Here is a 19,829-nt window from a genome sequence, read left to right as displayed (position 1 = left end):
ACTTCATAATTGCAGTTGTGTTTTAAATTGGTGCTTAACTGTGTTTTGAGAATGCATTTTTAAAAAAGTTTTATTTTTTAAAAGAAGTTTATTCGTCATGTTTCAATTTTGAAGTATGATGAATAGACTTCTTTAAATGGCAACATTAACTTTCAGTGGTGATTAAAAGAAAAGGAGTACTTGTGGCACCTTAGAGACTAACCAATTTATTTGAGCATAAGCTTTCGTGAGCTACAACTCACTTCATCGGATACATACTGTGGTTAAGTTTAGTAGAAACATCAAGGCAGCGTGCTTATTGGTCACATTGAGACATAGTGCTAGATACAGATACAGGGACTGGGTGCAGTGAGGCTGCTCATTCCTTTCAAGGGTTGCTAAAGTGGGGAATGAGCAATTCAACTTCCCTCTTACACTCCCACCAAATCTAGTCTCCTCTGCCCATGCCCAAAAGTGATGTATCACCTTTCTTGTACCAAAAGCCTTGACTGCTTCCTTGACACAAACAAAAACCCTAGATATCTCAGATGCTTTCCTAAGTGCCAAATGTTCCTTTCGCAGCTGCCCAAACCTTTAGCTTTCCCCTGACATCTACAGTGCAGTTATTCATTGTTATACATGTTGGCATTTTTAAATTTGAGGAAAGCTGAATATAAATAAATATATTAAGCACATACTACGGTGATTGGATTGGACTTTGGGTAGGGAGGGGAGAATGTTATGGAGGGTCCCTGATGCATACTTTAGGGCAAAGGTACAGCATAGGAAAATGGAAGGTAGATCTTCTAGTTAACATTTGGCAAACACCTTTGGACAGAACATTTGAAAAATATCAAATGTAACCGTTATTTACATCTACTACACTATACCAGAAACATAGTTGTATATCATTATGTGCATTTATTTGAATTGAGAAGACATTTAATACTTTGTTCAGAAAGAATGAAAGATCACACAATGGTATCTTAAAACCATTCACTGTGTAACCCTTTCCAGTCTTCCCCACAATTAAAGCATGTATCTTATCTTTGTAGTTGTGATAAAACAATTTACATGAATTTGAAGATTTTTTTTTATCATCACTGATCCCTCTATGGTGGCAACCAATTTATTAATCAGATTGTTAGAATTAAGTCTTTGTGTAAAATGCAATTTCTAATAGTTAATTAACATGTTAAAATACAATTAGCAACTGCACCATCTAGCCAGTACAAACACCACCGTAACTCATAACTTAGGGATACATCTTGTAAAAAGTTGCATTGGGTTTTACAAAAAGAAAAGGAGTACTTGTGGCACCTTAGAGACTAACCAATTTATTTGAGCATGAGCTTTCGTGAGCTACAGCTCACTTCATCGGATGCATACCGTGGAAACTGCAGCAGACTTTATATATACACAGAGAATATGAAACAATACCTCCTCCCACCCCACTGTCCTGCTGGTAATAGCTTATCTAAAGTGATCCTAGTGCCCCTGGGCGCAGCGGAGCGTTAGGGGACACCGCTCCGCCGGGAAGCCTGCGCTGCTGCACGCCCCCGGCCATTGTCCCCCCGCGGTCAGCGGGGCTCCGCGGGGGGCTGAGCACCTCACTTTAGATAAGCCATTACCAGCAGGACAGTGGGGTGGGAGGAGGTATTGTTTCATATTCTCTGTGTATATATAAAGTCTGCTGCAGTTTCCACGGTATGCATCCGATGAAGTGAGCTGTAGCTCACGAAAGCTCATGCTCAAATAAATTGGTTAGTCTCTAAGGTGCCACAAGTACTCCTTTTCTTTTTGCGAATACAGACTAACACGGCTGTTACTCTGAAACCTGTCATTGGGTTTTAGTAACTTATGCAAGTCCATTCACTTTACTGTGAGCCGTAATACTTAAAAAAATCAAAAATCAGTGTTTTGAAAAATTTCTTACTGTTTTGATGAAATATTCACATTGGTGAGAAACCTGGAGGAGATAATGTCTTTTCACACAATACACCTAATTATGTGCCTCCTAATGTCCCATAGATTTTCTTATGGTACTGTTGAATAACTATCATACACAACACAACCTGAATTTTTTTGCAACCCTTTTCATTTGGCTATTTAATTAGCAATTATGCAAATTAAATATCTTTAATAATGAAAACATTAATTTGTTTATTGCTGTTGTTTACCAGGAAGGCTATTGCACTATAAAGGAAAATGTCTTTTTTTTCAAAAATATTACTGCAACCGGAAGTTGAAGAATACCTTGGGAACGTGTTTAGAAATAAGGAGGTATGTGATAAAGGTAACTCAGCCAGTCAGCCTGTGTAAACAGATTTGCCTTTCACTGGTTGAATGTTGAACTGTGCAGCCATTACATTCTTTTAACTTTATTTTTTATATGAAATTACTGATACACTTTTATTGTGAGAGGCATTTATCTTTAGTATTTAGAGTTAGAGAGATCTTTTCAGCAAAGGGCTCTGATCCTGTAATGAGCTCCATGCAGAGCATCATTGACTTCAATGGTCCTGTGTGGATTCAGGAGTCTGACTGTACACTGCTCATTGAAGAATTGGGGCCTAGGATTGTTAATTCCATCTGGAAGTTATAAGGGCTAGTCTAATGTGTGATTTCTAAAAGTATGAATATAGGTATAATACGAAAATTTGTTTTTAAACTTTTTGGGACTTTTAATAAACTGAATATACTGTTAATAAATGTTTAATTAATAAGTTCCAAGAAAACTCATCTTGAGGTATCACAATCTAGTCTTCTTTAAAGTCTTCCAAGAACAATTATCACTACCACCATCCCCCCATCAAAAAGAAAAAAAAGCCCACCACCTCCCACAGATTAGACAAACTACCTGAATTTCTATTGTAAAAAAAAAAAAAAAACATTTTTTTTCAAGCCATCTTCATCCATCACACAAACTCATCACAACTTTGAGTCGCAGTCTGCTTTTTTTGTCTCTGTATACTTGTTGCTTTGTACAGCAAGCTAGGAATGCCACTTAATAGAGCAATATCAAATCAATTAAGATTAATTCTAATGCCTGTTCCAATATCAGTTTGTTTAGAATACTCTTGCTCAATAAATAGACTGGTCTTTTCAGCAGCCAGACTGATCTCAAGTGTGCGTATGTGATTCTCACTGAAGTCAGTGGGAGCTGCATATGCGTCTGAGGGTCTATTACATGACATACACAAAATAATGGTTGATTTAAACTTTTTGACTACAACAAGCACTACTGCCTGAAGCTGTTTATTACTAATATATATCTTTTTTTCTTTTAGCTCATAAGTGCTTTAGGCACACTGGAAGCAGAGAGGAAATATGAATCTCTATTAAATTGTCTATCTCATCCTCCAGCTTTCACAACTGTTAGAGTTAACACTCATTTGGCTTCAGTGAAACAAGTGAAAAATCTGCTGTTTGAAGAGATCCACAAGGTTTGTGCAGTTTTGTGTCCTGGTTATCACTAAAGATAGCTACAAGATTTCTGGTTTTCTAGCTGATTGCAAGAGCCTTTTTTCAAATAATGGAAACAATTCCTAAACTTGATGAGTATGCCTACTTTCAGTTTGGTGCCGGGATGAAAATCCTATTAGCACTTTCAGAGTCAAATGGAAACATAGGTAGAGTCTGTGAGTTAAGTCCAATACTAATCAATATCTGATACATTAAAGGAAGTTAAAAATACTCATAGTGCCCTAAACCAAATGTGCTTTCATCAACAGGAGAAAAGACATGTTTGGTTTTTTTTTTGCAAAGTTCTAAAGAACTTGAGTTTTATTGTAGATAAGGTCTAATAAAAAATACCAGCGATTGAGTCAGAGAATTTCTTTCTTTGCATTTTCGAAACGTGCACATTCCTTCAGAAATTTAAAATCTATAAATAAGGACCATATAATACTCATGGATTATTTGTATTATAATAGCACCTGTAGACCCTAATTAGGATTTTGGCTTGGCCCCTTTGTGCTAAATGCTTTACAAACGTAGAAGGAAGGCACTGCAATCTAGACAAGACAACAGAAATAGAAACTAGTAGTCTGAGAAGATATATGCAACAAGTATAGAGCTTGCTTTTAATAAAAGGTGACAGAAAAATGAACTGATGTTGCAGTGTCTTATTTAAGAAGTCTGTGAAATTGAAAGAAACAGAGTATCCAAATAACTTGAGCGATTCCTGCCTGATGGTGTAACAAAATGCTTTGACGTTTAGTTAATTTTTTGATTTTTTTTTTGTTCTATTTATTTTATGACTGTCTTTATCTGACAGAGATAATTAATTGTAAGCCAGAAAGTCTGAAAGTAAATGGTTTAGAAATCCTACCATATCTCTTCAGTCTTTCTGAGGAGATCCGGTTCTTCTATAAATAAATTATTGATGTTGGTGGGTTTACAGACAGCAACTGCATGACGGGGCCAAGACATTTCTGTAATGTGAAAGCAGTTGGCGCTACTCTAACTATTTGCTAGGACGGTAATGAGTTATGCTTGTTTTATCATACAGCTTGTTCTAGGAATCTGGAACTGGTATTTTAGTCAATTTTTTTGCTTTGTAAGGGGAAATGCTTTGGTAAAAACACAGATACAGAGAAATGAATCTTGTCAATGACTCCTAGTGTGGTCTTGGCATTTCTGAATGTACTTATTTATCTCTGTGTTTTAGCTTGAGTATTTATAATATACAGCATTTCCTAATGTCGGATTTCCCAGCTTCTCATCAATTAAAGAGATTCTACCATTCATAGATATAAAGTGTGAACTGAAAAATAATTAATTCCAAGTACAATAAAGTACTTTTTAAAGCATTGTTGTTTGTTAATGTTCTTTTATTTTTAAAAAAATTCAACAGCAGTTTAAAGGTCTTAGTGTTCCAGTTCTTCGGCATCCAGAACTCCAGGACATCTTACTTATTCCTGTCATTGGACCCAGGTTTGTAATTTTCAGACTTTAACAACTAATTTGTGTTACTGAGTTTCACAACAGGTTTTACATTAACCCATTTTTGATAACTTAGACACTGTTAAAAAGTTGCAAGTGTTTTTTAAGCCAAAATATGCAGTACTTGTCCTAGATAACATAAATTTTTGATCTTTCAAACTCCCTCGGAATTTTGTTATATTTTAAAAGACCATAATCTTTTCTTTCTCCATTTATGATAATGGACTTCATATTAGTTTTCCCTACAGCAATTGCTGTGTGGCAGAGTATGTTAGGAGGAGGTAGATTATCTCTGCTGAAGGACTAGGGACTTTGGCAGGACTTCAAAGTATAGGGTCTTGCAGTAGTGCACAATATTCCTCCGTTAGAACATTTGCATGTACAAGACTCACATGAGTGTATTTAGGGAAGGTAGCATAAATGATAATGTTAAACAGGAATTCCAGGGTCACGTTTATTCCCCTATGCTGATGTCCTACAGTATTCATACTTAAGCTGTTTTTTTTTCTGTTTTTCATTTTAGACAACTTAGTGTTCCCTCATTGTTTCCACTCTTGGAAGTTTTTTCATTGCTTAATTTAACTTCACAGTTAGAAGGATAATCTAAATGAGCTTTCTTACAACGAGGCTTCAAAATTACACACAATTGTCAATTTTGAGTTTACCAAGACTCTGTCAAGTGGGCTTTTAAATTATAGGGATCATAAACAATACTAGTGTGTACAAACTGTACATTGTATTCTGGTATTTGCTGTCTCTCTTTTACAGTGTTGGACAGTACTTTATTATTTGTTGTCCTGCACTGATCTTAAATCCTCCTTTGATGTACCAATCTCTAAATAATCCACTATTTGTACTTGTCCTTGACAAGTCTGAGCCATTACTTTCCTTATCACCAATCTGGATACAGTAGCTACCAGCAAAATTCCCTGCATCGTGTTCAAATGTTTGTTGTAATAAAGATTTATGGCAGTTATTAAATTTAAAAGATCACTTTTTGACCATCCTGGTTGAACACTAAGTTGTTACTGGCAGAGAAAGTGGAGAAGAATGATTTTCACATCTGTTAACAACTTGATTTTGTATATTTGTATCAGATTTTTGGCAGCAGCAGTTTTGGGGCTGAATCTGCATTTTTCCAAGGACTGCCACTTGGTTTTATTCTTTACTTTTAACAGGACTGAACTGCATCTTGTAAGTTTGATATACAGTAGGTGCATATTTATCCATCACCCTTTCTCAAACAGCATGTATGAACTGACTTTTTTTCTAAAATAGACTGTCAGCAGGTTTTTGTAATGAAATTACACTTCGTATCCTCAGGAAGGATCTACAAAAGCAATCATCTGAAGTCATTGTTGGAGCCCAGTGTGGGAATTCAGTGCTACGAGGAGCGCATGTCTTTGTTCCAGGAATCATATCTGCTTCAAAATGTAAGGGTTCTCTAATATATTCCAGTAGGATTTAGGGGGGGGGAAGCAACCATCCATTCCAGTTGACATCTAGTATCTATTTTACTTTGTTTTTGTTTGTAAAACTTTCATGATTTTTCTTGTGCAATACTTATAACAAAATGGTGCATGCTACCTCTCCTCTTCTGTGCTGCTTTCAGTTCTCTCTCCTTTTTAGAGACTTCAATTTCTTAACAGCAGGATTGTCTGTCATTGATATTTTTACATTCTTCTTCTTTTGACTTGAAAAAGAGGGTTTTTTAACAAAGATCAGATGTTTTCAAGTGAGACATAACCTGACCAAACTGAAAAGTTATGTCATTTTGGTGTATACTGGAGAGATTAATTTTGTAGATTTTCTAATAAGCTTCAGTAGTTGCTATTAAAGTCAGTATTTACCCTTAATACTGCCTAAGAAAAGCACGTTCAATTTAGTAACTTCCCAATCTAACCAAGGGGAAATATGGGGCACATGATTGATACCTCTGTGTAGTTAGTGGCCACTAAAGTAGGAGCTGTTAGCTTTTGAAAAAATGGCAAACAAAGACACATTGACTTCATGATATCTTAGGAACATAAGAAAGTAGATGTAAAGGAGAACTGAAGTTTTTGTTTTTTGTTTCGCTTTCTCTTGACATTGAAATTGGCATGTTTGATGTTATAATGGTCTAGTGTGACAGATTGACAATATCCTGAGTGTACCTCATTGAATTGAATTGAATTAAATCTTATTGAATTTGGGTTAATACCTTTGTGGTAGATTATATTAAAAATGCAAATGTTTATGTACTATTGTGAAATTGTATGGAATTTCTATAGCAGGAAAACAAAATTAATACAATCTCTGGAAGGTATGAGAAAATTCAAAGGTCTTTTTGGAACAATATCTGTGACGCGGGTATTCTAGGAAGTTCCTTGAAGTGAGGGGAATGCAGGTTTTCCCCTCTGAAGCAAACACATTGAAGATAAGATCTGGGGAGAGAGACCTATTGTATACTAATTACCTGCTTCTGGAATCTCCAGATCAAAGACCCCTGCTCTATATAAAAGGGTGGATTAAATTTCTCATGAGTGTGCTTGTTCTGAGGTGAATCTGTGATGAACTTGTAACCACAAGGAAACACTTAGGGTGGGGTGATGAAAAACTGCTCTTGATGGAGCCCATTTTAGAGTTGCAATGAAATCTGGTAAGCTTATTAGCATCTGTGTTTTTAATATGTTTTCTCTGTAATGCTTTTTACCTTAAGAATAAAGTAGGCTTCCTTAGAAAGAAACAGGTGGTAACTTTCATCTATACCAATCACTCCGTTATCAGAAAAATCAAGCAGATTTAGGCAGATTCTTTGCTGGGAGTAACACAGTGAAGGCAGGGAACTGTTCAGCCTGGACATACCCTGGTCAGAAGTGGGTGACATGCGGGTCTCCATACCAGAGCGGCCACAGCTCAGGTGTTGGAAGCCTGAGAGTGGATGCCCTTGCTGGACCACTGCGGGGAATACAGGTGCAGTTGCCCTGAACTGAGATCTTAGTATTGACTTCTGTTATTTCTTGGTGAGAAAAATCTTTCTCATATCTAATTTATGGAGGTTCTGAAGTTATCATGCGAACCCTTGTGTCTCTCTCTCCCAGTGCCAGTGAGCCAGAAGATAATCTTCTACATATGCTATTGAACAGTGCTTAGTCTTCAGCTGCATATTGAAACAATTTGTGCTATTTATTTTTTTAAAGATAAAACTAACTTTTATAATATAATTGTAGATGATTCACTTTGTTGTTATCATGGTAGTGACTATGGCTGTGTTAACCACAAGTCTTTCTTTTTCCATCTAGATCAGCGTTTCTCAAACTGGGGTCCTTGAGGGTACTACAGGGGATCCGCGGGCCCTGCTGATCAACTCCTCCCCATCCCTCCCTCAGTGTCTCCCCCTCCTTCCCAGCGCCTCCTGCACGTTGGGAAACAGCTGTTCAGCGGCGTGCAGGAGGCGCTGGGAAGGAGGGGGAGGAGCGGAGATGGGGTATGCTCGGGGGAGGGGGCAGAAAGAGGCAGGGAAGAGGAGGGGAAGGGTTGGGGTGGGGTGGGAAAAGGTGGGGAGGGGCCTTGGGGGAAGGGGTGGAGTGGGGGCAGGGCCTCGGGGGGCCTTTGGGGTCTGCAAAATTTTTTTAAATCAAAATGGGAGTCCTTGGGTTGCTAAAGTTTGAGAACCGCTGATCTAGTAAATTTTGGCCCTGAATAAAAAAAGCACTTATGCATGTGCTAAAATTCAGTCCTCTTCAGAAAAGTACTTAAACTCGTGGTTAACGTTAAGCATGTGCTTAAGTCCCATTGACTTAATATGTATGCTTTCCTGAATCTAGGCATTTATGAGAAAACAAGTAAGTTGCTGCAACAGTTGTTGAAACTGCTTTTATTTTGTACAGTTCTACTCATAAATATGCAAAATACTTACTGGGTGAGCTAGTGATTTATCATCATTGCTGTACATTAGCACACAGCATCAAATAAAAGGGAAACATACTTCAACAGGACTTTAAAAAGATTTTAGAAGAATTACAGATAGGAAAATGAAGTGGAGAGTATGCTGCCAGCCTGAGGTGAGGTACAATAAAGCCCTGTATCTAGAAATTGCACTCAGCACAGATGGTATAACAAGACATGAATGGTAGTGCATAAGTGGGCCACTTAATCATTGATCAAGTTATACAGATAAGGAGAAAGAAAAGGAGTACTTGTGGCACCTTAGAGACTAACCAATTTATTTGAGCATAAGCTTTCGTGAGCTACAGCTCACTTCGTCAAGCTGTAGCTCACGAAAGCTTATGCTCAGATAAATTTGTTAGTTTCTAAGGTGCCACAAGTACTCCTTTTCTTTTTGCGAATACAGGCTAACACGGCTGCTACTCTGAAACAGATAAGGAGGAATCAGTGATTGAAGATCTTTAAGCTTAGTTTGACAAATTTAAATTTAAGCTTTAGGATAGTCAATGTAGCTGCCTGAATGGGTGAGAAAACACGAATATTGCAAGTTATAACTAAAAATTTAACATACTGCTGCTGCGTTCTAAAGAGACAGACAACAAGGGAAAAAATCTTTTGGCTTTACAAGTGAGGATGGACAAATAATTTGATGGGAGGTAAAGTTAAATATCTGCAAATTTCACAAATACTAGGTAGATGGTAGCAACATGGAGTGTCAGTGTTTTGGGTATTGTAGACATCCCAAGAAGAAAATTATCTGGTGTAGAAGCTATTTCTGGCTACAAGAATTGATCACAAATATAATACAGTTTTTAAAAGTTCTAAAAGCATGTCTCCATAATAAAATGATTCTTTCCTTCGGGCACATTTAATCTAGCCCCTTGGTCATAGGAAAGAGATCTCTGAAACACAACCCACAAGCCACGTTCATTCCCAGTTCAAAAGCTGAGTCTTGCCTCTGTAGTTTTCCTCTAGTACAGCCAGCCAGGCCCTTCAATAAAAAGATCCTAGAAAAGCATCTGGGGAGAAATCTCTAAGGGTAGTTTGAATAATAGTTGCTCTCAGAATGAAGCTTTTACAAGTAGAGGCAGAGCTCAGTAAGTCCACATGTAGACCATGCTTTCTTACTGCTTTACTCCAAACAGGCTTAACAGAATCTCCTGTACCAGAGACCAAAGTGTTCTTCAAGCTCTTCTAGGCACCAGTGCAGCAAGATACTTGAAGACAGTGGGACTACTTGTCTTCTTATGATCAGGCACATGCTTAAGTACTTTGCTCAACTAAATGCTTTACACAGAGGTGGCTTCTCTGTCATATTTTGTGTGCAGAAAATAATTAGGCAATGAGAAGACTGCCAGGTGACTTTGTGGACTGGCTAACGGTGGAAATACTCAAAGCTTGTCTTGACCTGAAATCAATATTGCTATGATGCAAGGGGTTGAAGTACATGGCCCATCAGAAGTTCCAGATGAGTTGGACACTGTTCTTTTGCCAGATTTAAATTTTTAAAAAATATCTTTCTTTCCCTAGTTATGAAAGCTGGAGATGTGGTCTCTGTATACTCTGATATTGAAGGGAAGTGTAAAAGAGGCGCCAAAGAATTTCTGGGAACCAAACTTTTTATTGGAAATGGGATTTCAGAATTGAGTCGCAGTGAAATCTTCAGTTCAAGTGGCTCACTGAAGTAAGTCCATAGTAACTGCAATGAGGATTAAGAAGCTGCACTTATTTTCTTTTTTGAGGGGAAAAAAGCTAGGAATTTAGAAATATTCTGTAATACACATAAAGTCAGATTGTGGCTTTGAACGAGACATTACATTGGAGGCATGTGAGAAGGGACACTGAGGCAGTGGGAGCTTTGGGAAAAATTCTGGCTGACTAAAATTTTCTTCTGCACTTCTCAGGAGTGCACATTACAACAGCTGCTCTATGACCCCTTGAAAGGGTGTAGCATGTACTTCCTCCACCTGATGAAGAAGAGAGAGCATGTTGGGACACTGACTCACCACCCTTGTAAAGAAGGCTGTAACCTAGATTCCAAGGGGGCAGGTGACAAAAGACTTCAGGTTAGGTATAAAAGAAGGTGACCTTAACAGAGGGCTGAAAGTTAGGAGGGAAGTGGGGAATGGAAAATTACAATACATAGGAGTAACAAGAGGGAAAACCGTGGGGGAGTGTGCACATCTTAGATGACTGTACACAAATGCAAGAACTTTTGGAAATAAACAGGAAGAACTGGAAGTCTTAATGCACAAGCAAAAGAGACTTGGTTTGATAAATCTCATGACTGGAATATTGCAGGGGGGACGGAGGGTATAGCTTGTTCAGGAAAGACAGGCGGGGGGAAAGGTTGCATTGTACCCGTCAAGAATGTATCCACTTGTTCTGAGGTCCAAAAGGAGGTTAGGGGCAGGCCAGTGGAAGGCTTCTAAGTGAAGATAAAAGAGGGGAAAAACAGCCCAACAAATCAGAGGGAGGAGGTGAATGAGGTATTTCTAGAACAAACAACAGAAAGATCCAAAAAAGAAGATCTGGTATTAATGAGGACTTTTACTATCCAGATATCTGTTGGAAAAATAATATGGCAAAACTCAATGTCCAGTAAGTTCTTGGAATGTGTTGGGGACAGCTTGTTTTAGATGGTGGGTAAGTAAGCAGGAGCACAGTCACTTTAGACTTGATTTTGACCAACAGGCAATATTAGTTGTGAAGGTGGAAGGCAACTTAGGTGAAAGTGATCATGATGTGATAGGCTTCCTGATTTCTAAGGAAAGGAACTGAGTGAGACCAGCAGAATAAGGACAATGAATTTTAAAAAAGCAGACTTTGGCAAACTCAGAGAACTAGTAGATAAGATCTCATGCAAAGCAAATCTAAGGCAAAACAGTTGAGGAGAGCGGGCAGTTTCTTAAAGACACAATATTAAAGGAACAACAGCAAACTATCCTGATGAAAAGGAAATATAGGAAGAGAAGAGGTTCATATGGCTGCATCAGCTCTTTAATGACTTGAAAATCAAAAAGGAATCCTACAAAAAGTGGAAATGGCAAATTGCTAAGAGGGAATATGAAATAATAGCATAAACATGCAGGGACAAAAATCATAAAAGCTAAGTCACAAAATGAGTTACACCTAACAAGGGACTTAAAAGGCAATAAAGAGAGGTTCTATAAATATATTGAGAAAGATGAAGGAACAAGAGAAAGATGAAGGAAAGAGTAGGTCCTCTATTTAGCAGCGAAGGAGAGCTAATAATGAACAGCTTCAAGAAGGTTGAGGTGTTTAGTGTCTATTTTGCTTGTTTTCTCTAAAATAATTAATATTAATTGTGTTAAGCATCTGGTCACAATTAACAGCCAGGGAGACGGAACAAACTCTAGAATAAGGAAAGGATAGGTTAAAGAATATTTAGATAAGTTAGATGTATTCAAGTTGGCAGGTCTTGATGAAATTCACCCAGTAGTAGCTGAAGTAATCTCAGAACAATTAGTGATCATCTTTGAGAATTGTTGGAGGGGCGATGTTTCAGAGGACAAGAGAAAGGTACTGTTTGCCTGCTTTGAGAAGAGGAGCAAAGATGACTTGGGGCATTATAGACTAGTCGGTATAACTTTGGTACTTGGAAAGATACTAGAACACAATATTAATCAATTTGTAAGCACCTAGAGGATAATAGGGTTATAAGTAATAACCAATTTGGATTTGTCAGGAACAAATCTTGGCAGCCAATCTAATTTCCCTTTTTGAGAGGGTTAGATGCCTAGTGGATGGGAGAAGTAGTAGACGTGATATATCTTGATTTTAGTAAGGCTTTTGACACTGTCGTACATGACATTCTCATAAGCAAACTAGAGAAGTGTGGTCTAGATGAAATTACTATAAAGTGGTTGGAAAAACTGTACTCAAAGAATAGTTATCAATGGCTCATCAAACTGAAAGTACATATCTAGTGGGGTCCCACAGGAGTACGTCCTTGGCCTACTACTAGTACTATTCAGTATTTTCATTAATGACTTGGAGTGGAGAGTATTATAAAATTTGCAGCTGGGATGGATTGATAACACTTTGGATAATAGGATTAGAATTCAAAACGATCAGGACAGATTGGAGAATTGGTCTGAAAATCAATAAGAGGAAATTCAGTAAAAAATTGCAAAGTACTACACTTCAGAAGCAAAAAATCAAATGAATAACTACAAAATGGGGAATAGCTAGTTAGGTGGTAGTATTGCTGAAAAGGATATCTGTGGGTTATAGTAGATCAGAAATTGAATATGAGCCAACAATGTGATGCAGTTGCAAAAAAAAGCTAATATAATTCTGGGGTGTATTAACAGGAGTGTCATATCTAAGAAACAGAAGTTAATTGTTCTTCTCTATATGGCCCTGGTAAGGCCTCAACTGGAGTATTGTGTCCAGTATGAACAAACTGGAAAGAATCCAGAAAAGAGCAACAAAAATGATCAAATGGGTTAGAAAACCTGACCTATGAGGAAAGCTTAAAAAAAACTGGGTATGTTTAGTCCTGAGAGAATACAACTGAGGGGGGAACTGATAAGTCTTCACATATGTTAAGGGGTTCTATAAAGAAGATTGTGATTAAATGTTCTCTGTGTCCACTGAAGTTAGGACAAGAAGTATGGCTTAATCTGCAGCAAGGGAGATTTAGGTTAGATATTAGGGAAAAGTTTCTAACTGTAAAGATAGGTAAGTACTGGAATAGAATCCTAAGGGAGATTGTGAAATTCCCATCATTGCTGTTTTTTTAAGAACAGGTTAGACCAGCGGTTCTCAAACTTTAGCAACCCGAAGACCCCGATTTTGATTTAAAATTTTTTGTGGACCCCCAGGATCCTTGCTCAGCCTCAGGTCGCACCCCATATCTTCCTGCCCCTGCTCCACCCTGCCCCTCCTCTCCCCACCCTCTCCCCTAAGCACATCCCTCCCCGCTCCTTTCCCATCCTCCCTCCCAGTGCCTCCTGGACCCCGCTGAACAGCTCTTCCCTGGTATGAAGGAGGCACTAGAAGAGAGGGGGAGGAGTTGTTCAGAGGGGCCGGTGGCCCTGGACGTGATTCCGCCCCCTCCCATGAGTGAGCCCCATCCCCGCTCCTCCCCTTCTCTCCCAGCGTCTCCTGCACGCCGCTGAACAGCTGTTTCCCGGTGTGCCGGGGTACTGGGAGGGAGGGGTAGGAGTTGAGTTGATCCGTGGACCCACGGACCCCCTGGAGTACTCTCATGGACCCCCAGGGGTCCGCGGACCCGAGTTTGAGAAACGCTGGAGTACACAAACACTTCTCTAAGTATACAGTACTTAGTTCCCCCTCAGTGCAGGGGATTCTACTAAATGACCTCTCAAGATCTCTTCCAGCCTTACATTGGGTCAGCCCTGCCGTGGCCCTTCCCACCCACTCTGCTTTTTGGGAAGCTGATGCTTCTGGTTTGCCAGTGAGATTGTGCCCTCCCCTCAAAAGAGGCATGGAAAGCTCCTTGTGTCCTCTCTTCCACTTGCACATCTGTGGAGGGCTAAGATAGCCACCATCCTGGTCCTAAATCATACTATGTTTATGCTTTTATAGCAGCTAGCCCAAAGGAGCCTTGATGCTGAGCAGGGTTTGTAGGTGCTACCAAAGTATAAATATTTATTAATGCTCCAGTTCTCAGTTTACAGTTGCAGGATGGGTTGTAGATACTGGTTTAGTGAATTCTGAAGACATTATTGGTCAGGAAACAAGTGGGTTTATTTTAACTAGCATTTGACATTGTCACATTGAGTTTTGCCAAGTTAATAAGCAGGATGCAGCTTTGACAAACTGTCCTACTGCAAGCACTAAGTTTGCTTTAGTTTGGCCAGAAATGCAGTCTCACCCTTTCCACCACCTTCCAACACAGATGTTTTCAATTTTAAAGGAGCTGTATTTTAGGTTGACTATCTTTAATGAAATCTGTTTATAACACTATTTGCCAAATTATTTGTTATCTTCAAGCATGCTTGGTGTCTTTGTTTTTGCTGTCAAAGAAAGTGATTTGGGTTTTTTCCCTCCAGCATAGAATTAACATGTAAAGTGTGTCCAGTATTGCAGAACAGCTCTTTTTCATATAGTTACATCAAACATATGTGCCTGATTTAAAACACAATCTACAAAAAACTTTGGTGTGAAACCTACCTCAGATGACAATATGGCAAAATTGAATATAGGACACTAAAGCTTGAGTCTGTCATATTTGCTTTTCTGTCTCAATTCTTCTTTGTCTGCATGCTGCACTTAGGAAAATAGATTCATTCTTGCTGACTGCAGTTATTTAACAGTTTTGTTTTCAGGTTCATTTGTGCCATTTCTCTTTTTTTGTTGCGATTACTTAGTAATATTTTTATCTCCACTTAATGAAACGTAAACCTGTAGAGCCTGTGTTAACTTTACACATTTTGTTTTTCCATGCAAATCAATGTTGATGGCTTTAATATATAGGACATTATGATTCTCCAGTACTGTAGATAAACTAGCAAAATACAAGCTATATTGAGCTACTATAAGGTGGGTGCATAACTGGTTGGAAAACCATTCCCAGAGAGTAGTTATCAGTGGTTCACAGTCATGCTGGAAGGGCATAACGAGTGGGGTCCTGTAGGGATCAATTCTGGGTCTGGTTCTGTTCAACATCTTCATCAATGATTTAGATAATGGCATATAGAGTACACTTATAAAGTTTGCGAACGATACCGAGCTGGGAGGGGCTGGAAGTGCATTGGAGAATCAGATTCAAATTCAAAATGATCTGGACAAACTGGAGAAATGGTCTGAAGTAAATAGGATGAAATTCAATAAGGACAAATGTAAAGAACTCCACTTAGAAAGGAACAATCAGTTGCATGTATACAAAATAGGAAATGACTGCCTGAGAAGGTGTACTGCGGAAAGGGATCTGGGGGTCATAGTGGATCACAAGCTAAATATGAGTCAACAGTGTAACACTGTTGCAAAAAAACAAACATCATTCTGGGATATATTAGCAGTAGCGTTTTAAGTAAGACACAAGAAATAATTCTTCTGCTCTACTCTGTGCTGATGAGGCCTCAACTGGAGTATTGTTCTCCAGTTCTGGGCGCCACATTTCAGGAGAGGTGTGGACAAATTGGAGAAAGTCCAGAGAAGAGCAACAAAAATGATTAAAGGTCTGGAAAACTTGACGTATGAGGGAAGATTGAAAAAATTGGGTTTGTTTAGTCTGGAGAAGAGAAGACTGAGAGGGGACATGATAACAGTTTTCAAGTACATAAAAGGTGGTTATAAGGAGGAAAAATTGTTCTCCTTAATCTCTGAGGATAGGACAAGTAAGCGGCTTTCATTGCAGCAAGAGCGGTTTAGATTGGACATTAAGAAAAGCTCCCGAACTGTCAGGGTGTTTAAGCACTGGAATAAATTTCGTAGGGAGGTTGTTGAATGTCCATCGGTAGAGATTTTTAAGAGCAGGTTAGACAAACACCTGTCAGGGATGGTCTAGATCGGGGTGGGCAAACTTTTTGGCCCAAGGACCATATCCGGGTATGGAAATTGTATGGCAGGCAGTGAATGCTCATAAAATTGGAGGTTGGGGTATGGGAGGGGATGAGGGCTCTGGCTGGGGGTGTGGGCTCTGGGGTAGGGCCAAAAATGAGGAGTTCAGGATGCAGGAGGGGGCTCTGGACTGGAGCAGAGGGTTGGGGTGCGGGGCAGAGGGTGAGGGCTCTGGCTGGGGGTGCGGGCTCTAGGGTAGGGCTGGGGATGAGGGGTTTGGGGTGCAGGGGGGTGCTCTGGCTGGGACTGAGGGATTTGAAGGGCGGGAAGGGGATCAGGGCTAATGCAGGGTCCGGGCAGCGCTTACTTCAAGCAGCTCTCAGAAGCAACGGCATGTTCCTCCTCCAACTCCGCAGAGGGGCAGCCAGGCAGCTCTGCGCGCCGCCCTGTCCACAGGCGCCACCCCTGCAGCTCCCATTGGCTGTGGTTCCAGGCCAGTGGGAGCTGAGGGGGCAGCGCTTGAGGCAGGGGCAGCATGCAGAGCCCCCTGGCTGCCCCTACGCATAGGAGCTGGAGGGGGGACATACCGCTGCTTCTGGGAGCAGTGTGGCGCCACGGCACGTGCAGAGCAGGGCAAGCCTCTGACCCTGCTCCCAGGCTGGCATGTCAGAGCAGGGCAAGCCCTGGACCTTGCTCCCCAGTGGGAACTCGAGGGCCAAATTAAAACAGATGCGGCTCCTGGGTCGTAGTTTGCCCACCCCTGGGCTAGATAATATTTAATCCTGCCATGAGTGCAGGGGACTGGACTAGATGACCTCTCGACGTCCCTTCCAGTCCTCAGATTCTCCTGCTCACATTCTTCTTTCAGCTTTTTAGAGTTTCTCAGATTTGCATATTAATAAACAATAGTAGTAAAACCTAACATTTGTATAGCACTTCACATTTTCAAGTCATTGATCAGATATTAATTAATCCTCACAACACTGCTACAACGTAAATAAATTAGTAGTATGCCAGTTTTACATATGAGGAAACCATTCTTTTTTGGCCATTTTTTAATGTGCAAAATACAAAGAAATATTTTCTTTACTTTGCAGATCACCCATTTGGTGAATCCAATGTGATGACATTTCAAAGGGTATTCATTAGCTTGGGTTATAAAATTGTAAAAGGTTTATTTTATTTGAGTTGATTTTTATGTATTTTCACTTATGCAAAATTGTTCACAGTTAAATAAGTATAACCCTGGTGATTTAAGTGGAATGTGCCCCTTTATCATTAATATCACTATTGCTGAAAAACAAAAAGCAGACCATCACTGGCTAAAGTAGTATCAATTGAGTCACTCAAATTTTCTGAGTATCTTGTGAAAAGGTGATTATTAAGAGAACAAAGGAATATTTCCATGGCAAAATGTAGTTTTAGAACTTTAGAACAGAGCAGATAATTTAGTGGAATCAGATTTAATATGAGTTTCTTGCTTTTCAGAGGAATAGGTGTAAGAATGACAGACCCAGTCTACCTTAGTCCGTCGTTGGACAATGTGCTGTCCAGTTATTTGTTTTTGCAGGTAAGTGCATTACTAAACGGGGCTGTACAATTTTCAGAAGAATAAATATCCTTCAGGTGGTTCATTAGGACTCCAGAGGAATTCCATTTTCAGAGTGCTTCCATAACACCTAATTCAATACTTTCTTCACGGAAGTTGGATATAGATCTGAAGAAGAGCACTGTGTAAGCTTGAAAGCTTGAGTCTTTAATCAACAGCAGTTGATCCAAAAAAAGATATTATCTCACCCATCTTGACTCCCCGATAGATAGAATAAAGCATTTACAGGTATCTGTTTCAGACATACTGAAACTGATATATATAGGTTTTAGAGTAACAGCCGTGTTAGTCTGTATTCGCAAAAAGAAAAGGAGTACTTGTGGCACCTTAGAGACTAACCAATTTATTTGAGCGTAAGCTTTCGTGAGCTACAGCTCACTTCATCGGATGCATACTGTGGAAACTGCAGAAGACATTATACACATAGAGACCATGAAACAATACCTCCTCCCACCCCACTCTCCTGCTGGTAATAGCTTATCTAAAGTGATCACTCTCCTTACAATGTGTATGATAATCAAGTTGGGCCATTTCCAGCACAAATCCAGGTTTTCTCACCCCCCCCCCCCCACACACACACAAACTCACTCTCCTGCTGGTAATAGCCCATCCAAAGTGACCACTCTCTGGTGGTCAATTTGGATGGGCTATTACCAGCAGGAGAGTGAGTTGGGGGGGGGGGGGGCGGAGGGTGAGAGAACCTGGATTTGTGCTGGAAATGGCCCAACTTGATTATCATACACATTGTAAGGAGAGTGATCACTTTAGATAAGCTATTACCAGCAGGAGAGTGGGGTGGGAGGAGGTATTGTTTCATGGTCTCTATGTGTATAATGTCTTCTGCAGTTTCCACAGTATGCATCCGATGAAGTGAGCTGTAGCTCACGAAAGCTTACGTTCAAATAAATTGGTTAGTCTCTAAGGTGCCACAAGTACTCCTTTTCCTTTTGCTGATATATATACACTCTTTTTGCACAGCTTCGAATCTTCCGGGTAGTGTTTTTGGCTTCTGCTGGAATCTACAAAAGAGCTCTTGTGGTTAGTCTGGAATCTGAGTCTCTTATCACATAAATTCCTATTGTGGTGATGCAGATTATTCAGTCAGGAGGCTATCTTTAGTTAAAAACAAACCCATCACTTGTTTTGGCCTTTAGAAAAATTCTGCTGTGAACAAAACATATGGAAAGTCTTGAACCAACAAAAGCATTGTGTTCCATATGTAATTCACTACATTGTACCATATCGCAGAAGTTCCAAAGTATAAGTGACATCTTGCTTGTGAGAATATCTAGTCATAGTGCAGGAGATTTAAGGACTATGTTCAAGCCTTAATTTTTCCATTGTTGGTTTCAATGGGACCTTGTTCTTTTAATATATTGTAGTTTTAAATACATTCTTACCATCAAAAGTATTTAATTTAAAAATATTGTCGTCTTGGTACTACAGATGAAATATACTTCTGTATCTTTTAACCATTGGGGAAGACTGCTTGGGGTTGTGGTGTGTGGGTTTTTTTTTGTTTTGTTTTTTAACAAATTATATTATAAACTACTACTCATTCAGGGAAATTGGCATACCAGTCTCATAGTGAGATATGGGATGATAAAACTGCAGTCTTTTATTTGTTGTTGGTTTGTTTTTTGTTTTAATATGGGGAGCAAACACTATCTTAGATAAGTAGTAATTCTCATTTCTGTTTATCAAACTGCAGAATGTAATTAGACCAAGATCTCAACTAGATTTAGTTCCCAAGGAATTAATACTCTTTCTAATTTTGGTACAGTATTTTACATAAAGATTGTTCTCTAGTTTAAAAACAAAATGAAGATTACTTCTGACACCTTGTTTTTAAAATAAAAGATAAAAATGGTTT

The 19,829-nt window shown here is 39.3% G+C and overlaps 1 protein-coding gene across 8 annotated transcripts in view; it reads left to right on the top strand.

Annotated features, from left to right (window-relative positions):
* Positions 1 to 19,829, top strand: part of NSUN6 (NOP2/Sun RNA methyltransferase 6) — a 59,136-nt gene that overhangs the window by 1,935 nt on the left and 37,372 nt on the right. For 5 of the 8 annotated variants that reach the window (XM_048837974.2, XM_048837972.2, XM_048837975.2 and 2 more), the window contains exons 2-7: positions 2,163 to 2,262; positions 3,270 to 3,425; positions 4,838 to 4,917; positions 6,205 to 6,359; positions 10,384 to 10,537; positions 17,836 to 17,917. In XM_048837974.2, the coding sequence (XP_048693931.1) occupies positions 2,188 to 2,262; positions 3,270 to 3,425; positions 4,838 to 4,917; positions 6,205 to 6,359; positions 10,384 to 10,537; positions 17,836 to 17,917 (702 nt within the window). In that variant the 5' untranslated portion in view covers positions 2,163 to 2,187. The remainder of the gene's footprint in view (positions 1 to 2,162; positions 2,263 to 3,269; positions 3,426 to 4,837; positions 4,918 to 6,204; positions 6,360 to 10,383; positions 10,538 to 17,835; positions 17,918 to 19,829) is intronic. The other 3 variants (XM_048837978.2, XM_048837976.2, XM_048837977.2) reach the window with 3 other exon arrangements.

The sequence above is a fragment of the Caretta caretta genome, chromosome 2, assembly GCF_965140235.1.
Source record: "Caretta caretta isolate rCarCar2 chromosome 2, rCarCar1.hap1, whole genome shotgun sequence".
NCBI lineage: Eukaryota > Metazoa > Chordata > Testudines > Cheloniidae > Caretta > Caretta caretta.
Note: the sequence above shows the minus strand (reverse complement) of the source record. Positions and strands in the feature narration are given on the sequence as shown.